Here is an 8,602-nt window from a genome sequence, read left to right on the forward strand (position 1 = left end):
GTGATAACTGATTGCCAGTCAAAATTTCATTTTATTTTTAACCGTAAACATGAACGAAACTAAACCGAACAAATTAAAAAATGTTAAGAAGAATGAAAGCAACAATTGATTCACATGCGTCTTTTATTGATCAAATTACATCAATTTACATCAATGGAAAAGAAAATCATAATTTGCACCAAATAATTGAATAAACGTCACTTCCTGAGAATTAATTGACATCTATATCTACTATGACTTGAGAAGAGAATTACTATTCATTATTTCTAGAACTAGTTTCTATACTTAATTAAATAGCTTTAAGTACTGGCCACTGTCCCAAATAAAAACATTCAGGTCAATAAAATACTAAAACGTACAATTTATGAACACTTAATGACAATGATTTTGTCATTACGCTTAATGATAAAGAATTAAGTTTGTGCCATTGCCTTAACATCACTAGCATTAAGCCGCACATATATCATATTTTTTCGAATTCTAAATTTCACCAAAACAACCTGCACTCCATGAACTTACGATCTCTTAACTTTTTTTTGAAAGTATTGGCCCTGATGCTCTTCCTATACGTGAGATGTCTATCGAACATAAGAGACAAAATCATATTAACTTCAATAAGAGATTCTCTTAAAACAAAACACATGTCACTTCAGGGAGAGGTTAAAAATTATCACCCACTGTGAATACTCTCATCGATAAAAAAGTTCAAGAATGATTAAAATTTAATAATTTTCTTGTTCAGTTATTTTTGAGCTTTGCTGCATCGTTGCTTTTAATCTCATTGAATTTATTTCTACCATCTAACATGAATAACATATTTGATATGTTATATGTTGTTCATCCGATATGTTCTCAAATAAATATTTATGAAATTTATATATTTTCAAGTTTAACGTGTTTTCCATATGAATAATTTTTTTGTTTCATGCGTAACTATATATATAATCGGTGTCTATTTACCTTCGAGTTGATCATTATAATTAATCAAAGAATTTGAATTAAACCTGATTTTGTCATGCTTGTAAGTGCACTAGAATAAGATAACTGTTTATTTATGCACCACAGAAATTGGCACTACTTATTACACAATTTCATAACATTTATTTTCGCTACTTAAAATTTGTGAATGTTAACTCGGTTCTGTTATTAGTTAAATTGTAATAGTTTTCTTTGATTTGTATTCGAAATTTGTCACTTTTACACTTTACACATTTCCCAATTTTATTTCAAGCATAAAATATTTCAGTACCAATTTAATTTAATGTTTGCAACTGTAATTTTATTAGTTTCATAATCTCAAAACGAATGTAAGTTAATAAATTAAAAAAGTGTTCTCAACGTATAAAAACAATCCATTTTAACTGCCAACACTGTGACACTGCACGTCCAGCTTGCGGACAGGATGCCGATCTCGTCATGTACAGTCATGTGATAATTAATCGGACTCTACCTGCGTGCCTACATCGGGCTGTTGTTGTTGTGGTTCCCCGGTCTCATTTTTATAAGAGGACTGTAGCGAATATACGTGACTTCGAATTATGTGAAGAGCAATAGGTCAATGAGGCTTTGTCGATAATGGCAATAATTGTACATTTTAGAACCTGTAATCAAGATAATGTGTGAGTTTATTTATACTGCAAAGGACTACATTAAAAGTTAAATGCGAATGGAACTCAAACAAGTTCAAACGATTTTTCGTCTGCCTTAGAAAACAACGAGGAAATTTGTCGCTGCCACTGAAGTGAGCAAAATATTTAAACCAAAGTTTTGCTTGGCTCTAACTTTTAAATTTAATAAATATTTTCTGTGTGCATCAAACCGCCAATAAATTTCAAGAACACGTTACATTGCCAAATTTGATATTTGTGTCAATATTTGGGTAACAGAAATTAAAAAAGTCAACTTTGTTGTATTTTTAAATAGCGACTCAAATGCTTACCTTCCTGACGTTACATAATATGTGTCATGGCATTGTCTACTATCAGCGTTAAGATTCAAAATGCAGTTGAATTACGAACTATGTATTCACCCAACTGACGAAATCGGACAAATATCGTCTAGAGCTACGTACGTTCATATGCTACGGTCATGTGACGAACGATTGTTCACTTCGAATGACAGAAAAATTTTCCACATTCACGAGGAACAACCGTACAAACAGTAACAATCATGATTGAAATTTGTATCTAGGCTGAAGGAATTTTTTTTATTGAGTGCAGATTTCAAAGACACATGAGGGATGAGCTTACTAGTACTTCTCATATATATGACAGTGAACCATCTATTTAAAAGTCTCGACGATCTTTTTTGCCTCGGCTGAAGGAAAATTTTTCATCGAGTGCTGATTTCAATGGAAGAATTTATCAATACCTCTCATATTTATGACATTGAACCATCTACTTTAAAATCTCGATGATCATTTCTTTACAGATTTAGAACAACTGTAGTCCGTCTTCTCGTGCAGAAGTGATACTCGATGAGTTGATCGAAATCGCCCCAGTTGATATTCGTCGTCTTGCCTCGTCGTCTGAGGTCAGAGTCATGGCTGCCAGGGGCGTTCTGAGGGAAAACAAGAAAATTTAGAGGCGCTGTTGAGCATCAATTTGTAGTAAAACGATAGAAAATGGAAGATAATGCGGTTGCTGTATTTGTGTAGTGTTGCGGTTTAATTCCTCTTATCAATTTTATGCATATCTTAACAACAGCCAGAAATATAATTTTTTAAATTAGAAAACAATTGTTACGGGAAAAAATTCCTGTTTCATAAAGCCTCACTCTACCGAAGACATTCCGTTATTTTTGACTTTAGGCTGATTTAAAATAAACTGTTCTTTTCGGTCTCTATGCAAGATGATGCAATCATATTGAATAACCAAATATTTTATGACCTTTGCCGGGTACTATAAAAGAAATTTCTGCACAATTTACCTGTATAGAAACTAAATAAATATTGTCGCCGTGTACACAGGTTTCTATACCGAAAGATTGCTATTCGACATATTGATCGAGGCATGTTTCTAGAGAAAACAAACTTTATTTTCGAACAAAAATCACTGAGCTTTCGATAATCATGGAACCACGAAAAAATTTTATTTGAAGCAGTTTATTGAAAAGTTATATTTATTATCATTAATATCATATCATTATATGGTTGGAGCATTTATTTTTAAAGGTGCGAAGTTTTATCGCAGGTGTTTAAATTAGTTGCAATAGAAGTAATTATGATACTTTTTCAGTCGCTGATTTTTGGGTAAACAGACTGTGGCTACTTAATATTCATTCAGCAATTAATTTCTATAATTTAAAACGGAAGAGTTAATAGAACCATGTGATTTATTATCAGAAATTTAAAATTTTGCAGAAGTGAAAATTATTGAAGCATTGTTTTATATTTATACAGACATTTTGAGCACAAGAGATATGTACGGCTATGAATTTACTTCTAGCTAGAGTTTATCTCAGTGAGAAAATGACGTTGGAACAACGTTAAATTAACGTTAATTTCACGAAACAACATTTAATGAAGGTTTACATATAACAAAACGACATTTAAAAAACATTGATTCAACGAAACAACGTTTAATTAAGATTGATTTAACGAAACAATGTTTAATTAAAATTGATTCAACGAAACAACGTTTAATTAAAATTGATTCAACGGAACAACGTTTAATTAAAATTGATTCAACGCAAAAACGTTTAATTAAAATTGATTCATTGAAACAACGTTTAATTAAGTTGATTCAACGAAATAACGTTAATTAAAATTGATTCAACGAAACAACGTTTAATTAAAATTGACTAAACGAAACAACGTTTAATTAAAATTGATTTAACGAAACAACGTTTAATTAAAATTGATTCAATGAGACAACGTTTAATTAAAATTGAATCAATGAAACAACGTTCAATTAAAATTGATTCGACGAAACAACGTTTAATTAAAATTGATTCAACGAAACAACGTTTAATTAAAATTGATTCTACAAAATAACGTTTAAGTAACGTCGAAATTAATGTCAACGAAATTATGTTCAAATAACATTGATTCAATGAAACAACGTTTAAATAAAATTGATTCGACGAAACAACGTTGAATTAACATTGGTTCAACGAAACAAAGTTTAATTAAAATTGATTCAACGAAACAACGTTTAATTAAGTCGAAATTATTATAAACAAAATTGTGTTCAAAATTATAAGTGCTATTGAGCTGCCTCCGCAGACTATTATAAGTACTATTGAGCTGCCTCCGCAGACTATTACAAAGCCATTGCTTTTTCACACCTGGTTTTATCGTGAGAATATTCAGGAGCGACGTGGCGGATGAATTAAAGGCAGTAGCGTGCTGTAATGCACCTCTCAATGGACGGAACGATTCAGGTGAGTGAATTTATATTGAAGGTATTATTTTTAGCGCACTTTCTCATTTATAGAAAAACGACGCTATTGTGCGTCTGTCTGTCTTTTTTTATCAAGTTTTTATCTCTGTTCACCAACTGAAATTGCAAAGATTTAATGTGGAATTTATTGAACTCACTTTGTTGGTCTTTTATTATCTTTTATTTTCAATCTTATGTGTGACGTGCCCTCGAAGTTCGTTTGAACCAGACGCCACGATGAATGCTTCGTAGAATAATAATAATAATAATAACAATAATAATAATGATGATGATAATTATAATAAAAAAAATAATAATATTATCTAACGTTTATGAAATTCAATTGTTGTGTTCTTATTTGCAGTAATTGTGAAATAGTCGTAGAAAAAACTCATTATTACTTACTAATAGAAAGTAATAAAAAATTACTAACATTAATACATTTACTTCCTAATATTTTTTCATTGCTATATGAAATTTTTTTAAAATAATCCCAATTCTTCACGGAAAATTATTGTACTTTCGCAAATTCTCGGAAGGTTATTTATAAATTAAATACTCCCTAGTTATATATAATAAAATAAATTTAATTCCATCAAGCGATTGTTTTTTAAAATTTAAATTTATATATGTTTGGGCCAGGCACAATTAATGGAATCAGACCACCGAACTTCCATTTTGATGATTACAGAATAAACATGCAGTGAATGAACAGTTAATTTAAGCCAAATATGTATGGAACCAGATTCCAAATACATTTCATGGAACCAGACTATTGATAATGATACATGCGGTCCTATACGTCAGGTCGGTCAGTTCACAACATAAATAAATTTTTAAAAAGAAAAGGACAAAAATAATGCGTGCAAAATATTGACCAGTAAAGTACAGGGGTAGATTTAAATTGGCTCTATGGGCCACTTTAATGCAACTTGTTCAGCTTTGCAGTCATTACCACATCCTCCTATAGTAACGGCCATATAATTGATTGTTTTATTATTAACTATTATTTTATTTTAATAATTTCAAAAATATCAAAATCAGCATTAAGTGTTCTATAATGGAACGTTATTATGAGGAATCAATAACCAAAAACAAGACGACATATGGTTCCTTACCTCAATATTTTTCCAATCAGTGCGTATCATAGATGTCCTCCCCAAGCTCCTTCCATCCTCCATACATTAAAAGCGTAGCTAAGCTTCTCGTGCGCTACGTAGTTGCACGATGACGCTAGCCTTGCGTCGTGGTGGTCTGTCTCCAAAACTTGGTACAAAAAGTCAATATAACGAATGGCCAGTTTTAAAGTCTGGATTTTGGAAAGTTTGTCGGACGGTAAAGTTGGTATAATTCTTCTGAGAGAACTGAAACCTTCATTTAAACTCTGAGTTCTTTGTCGTTCTCGGACGTTGGCCAAACTTCGGGCTTGTTGAATCTCTTGGTAACTTTGATGGGTTGTTCTCTTGCGATGACGGTGCGACCTGTCGCTCTCATTCGAGATACTCGAACTTGTACTCTGAGTATCGTCATCGTTCTCGATGTCAGAAATTGGTCTCTTGATGCCCCGTTTGACCTGAGATGAGTTCGTATCGTGGGTATCGTTGGAACCTCTATTGACTGTGGACGAATATGTGGAGACTGTGGTGCATGTTGCCGGCGAACATGAAGACGTTTCATGGACGTTCATAATCTGTTGTCCATAATATGATTGTGGAAAATCACTGGAGTAATCCATATGTTTTTCAGTTTTGAAAGTAGTGTCACTTAATCTGTGATCAAGCTGCTGGTTGGTTGAGTTGCCTTGATGGTTCATGTTGTTTGGGTGTGTTGGATATTCAGTGTTAGGATTAGTATTCAAGTTGAACAAGCTGAGTAACGGTCCACTGTTTTGATCCCTCAAGCTAAATGAGCCACGAATGAGTGATTTTGAACCGTTTTGTTCATTGTGAGCGCATGACATCAAAATATCGTCGTTTTCAGTTTTGATATCAATTTCAGGTACCATGGTATCAGTTCGCTGTACCATTTTGAGGTGTTCAATTTCTTATAATAATTATGAATCTTCATGAAATTCAAGAAATGACTTGTAGTACCTCGAAGAAACATGTAACATAGCAACCACTAAAATTTGAATTTGTCAATGTGTTGTCCGATATTATGATTATTAATATATTTTCAAGTTCATTACGTCAATCAACACTCCGTGCTCGTAAGTGTCACAAGCTTTGAACGATTCAGATTTTTTCATTGCGACCATAGAGCTCATTACGTGAAGACAATGATGTGACGCTAAAGCGTACGCTCGCAATCTACCGAAGTTGCCATTATAGTGACAGTTAATGAGGCAGGCGGTGTGATTAACTTGGTTATTATGTTGTCTCCCAAATCGTTAGCTCAGACTTCTAATTATAGTAATACTCACTAATTTAAGTAAAACTTTTTTAAGTTCAGAGCACTCGAATCGATCCGTTTTAATTTTTTTTAACCGGACAAATACAGGACTGATGCTCACATCTAATCTCTTCAGTTAGAAATGAACATCACAGACTCTTCATTTCCAGCTAAGGCACCAGATATTTGTCAGTTGTTCTTCCCTGGGGCGAAGATAACCACGGACAAAGACGGTTACTGGCCTAGCACGATGAGGTCACTGGTTACACATCCTGTATCTCATCAAGAACTGCAATTAGAATGTGAGACTAGCCGGGGAAGACCACGACGCGCACTGAACTGAGTTGGGGAGAGTTAGTGGGGCTAGAAGAGGGAGGGATCGGCTTGGTGCCCTCGTGGGGAACGTGTAGTTGACTATCATCACCAGACTTTAGAATAAATAGAATTGAGTTGAACTTTGGTGAAGCCCTAGTAAAGATTATTATTAACCCAGGATTTCAGTTTAAATTGGAAAAAATCTAAAATTATTGACGTATTACAGGGTATTGAAAAATTTGAAAATGGGGATGTTAAAATAATTTTACTTTCACACTTCCGCGAAAGATTTTATGCGATCATTCAACACAAACGACGTAGGCTAATTAGTGTGGAATTTGTAGACATGATACGCCAGTGACGAAAGATACACATTCGTGAGACTTCTTGTCAATCGTGTGATACCAAGGGAATGTGTTAATATTCTCAGTCAAACTATATTTTTCCTTTCTTGGATTCAATTTGTAAACTTGAATATAACCTTGCTATTAAAATTTGCAGATTTAGTCGTCGAAATTTTTTGCAAAACATTTTACCTTAAATAACTAAAACAGAAGGAAGAAGTCGGATTCTGCAAACTACAATTTCCCTAATCTAGTTGCCATCGAATATTAACTACAAAAATTTTAAATTTGAATTCAATCAATTCTAATCACGTACATAATATCAAATCCCAGCATTAATTTTCACTTGTTTAACTCAGGAAAAATATTTTTTGAAAATTAGAACTATATTTCGAAATGGCATCTGAGAACAACCCTCAGGCCAACCGACCAATGGGAAGTATTGTAGAACAGAAGCTCCTCCCGTGACAGCAGCGAAACACTCAAAAGGTTTTATGAGACGATCGGTATGACAAAAACGCGGTAATTGTGATGAAGCGACTGTCACCGCAGAATTTATTTCGCAACTAGAAATGTCGCGCTTAGAAATTCGACTCGCACAGTACAAGAAAACTCGCTAAGTTAAGATACAAGGAGATGAGATTGCCAAGCCTCTTTGAGCTTTATTTGATTGATTTATTAACTTCCCAGGCTTACTTTATTCGACTCATGTCATTATATGAAGATGTTGAGTATTGGTTTGTCCATATATAGGGCATTGTGCTTACAACAATTACCTACATAAAAGATGAAGAGCTAATATTTTTGAAAGCATTATTAATTATTGTATCCATTGAGATACTGTGGTACGAAATTCATAGTGAAAAACACAACGCATTTATTGAATAATTTGCGGGTTGGTGCTTTTCCTCCATTGTACTCGAACATTGTTGTTCTGTTCTTTGAAAAAAAGTATCGAATTGCCGCAAAAAATTACATTAGATTAAAATGTCAACCCCTATATACACATATGATAAAATAACACCATCAGCAAAGTTCCTTTTCTAGTTATGTTTTATGAAAAAAAAATACAAAATGAAACTATCAATTCTCGTTGGATTATTTTATCACTTAATTGGGATGAGGCATCGCTATTAATATTGAAGTTTTCGACAATGTTGGCAAGACTTA

The 8,602-nt window shown here is 33.1% G+C and overlaps 1 protein-coding gene across 1 annotated transcript; it reads right to left on the reverse strand.

Annotated features, from left to right (window-relative positions):
* Positions 1 to 1,792: 1,792 nt before the first annotated feature.
* Positions 1,793 to 7,096, reverse strand: LOC108674305 (twist-related protein-like). Its single transcript, XM_018162242.2, has 2 exons — positions 5,501 to 7,096; positions 1,793 to 2,559 (listed from the first exon to the last, which is right to left on the reverse strand). Exon 1 carries the CDS (start codon positions 6,406 to 6,408, stop codon positions 5,527 to 5,529), a length of 882 nt encoding a protein of 293 aa, XP_018017731.1. The 5' UTR covers positions 6,409 to 7,096; the 3' UTR covers positions 1,793 to 2,559; positions 5,501 to 5,526.
* Between the last annotated feature and the right edge of the window lie 1,506 nt (positions 7,097 to 8,602).

The sequence above is a fragment of the Hyalella azteca genome, unplaced genomic scaffold (genome assembly GCF_000764305.2).
Source record: "Hyalella azteca isolate HAZT.00-mixed unplaced genomic scaffold, Hazt_2.0.2 contig3122, whole genome shotgun sequence".
Taxonomy (NCBI): Eukaryota; Metazoa; Arthropoda; class Malacostraca; order Amphipoda; family Hyalellidae; genus Hyalella; species Hyalella azteca.

Excerpts from the sequence above, each read along its gene's own strand:
- LOC108674305 (XM_018162242.2), bottom strand. The coding sequence starts at position 6,408 with ATGGTACAGCGAACTGATACCATGGTACCTGAAATTGATATCAAAACT.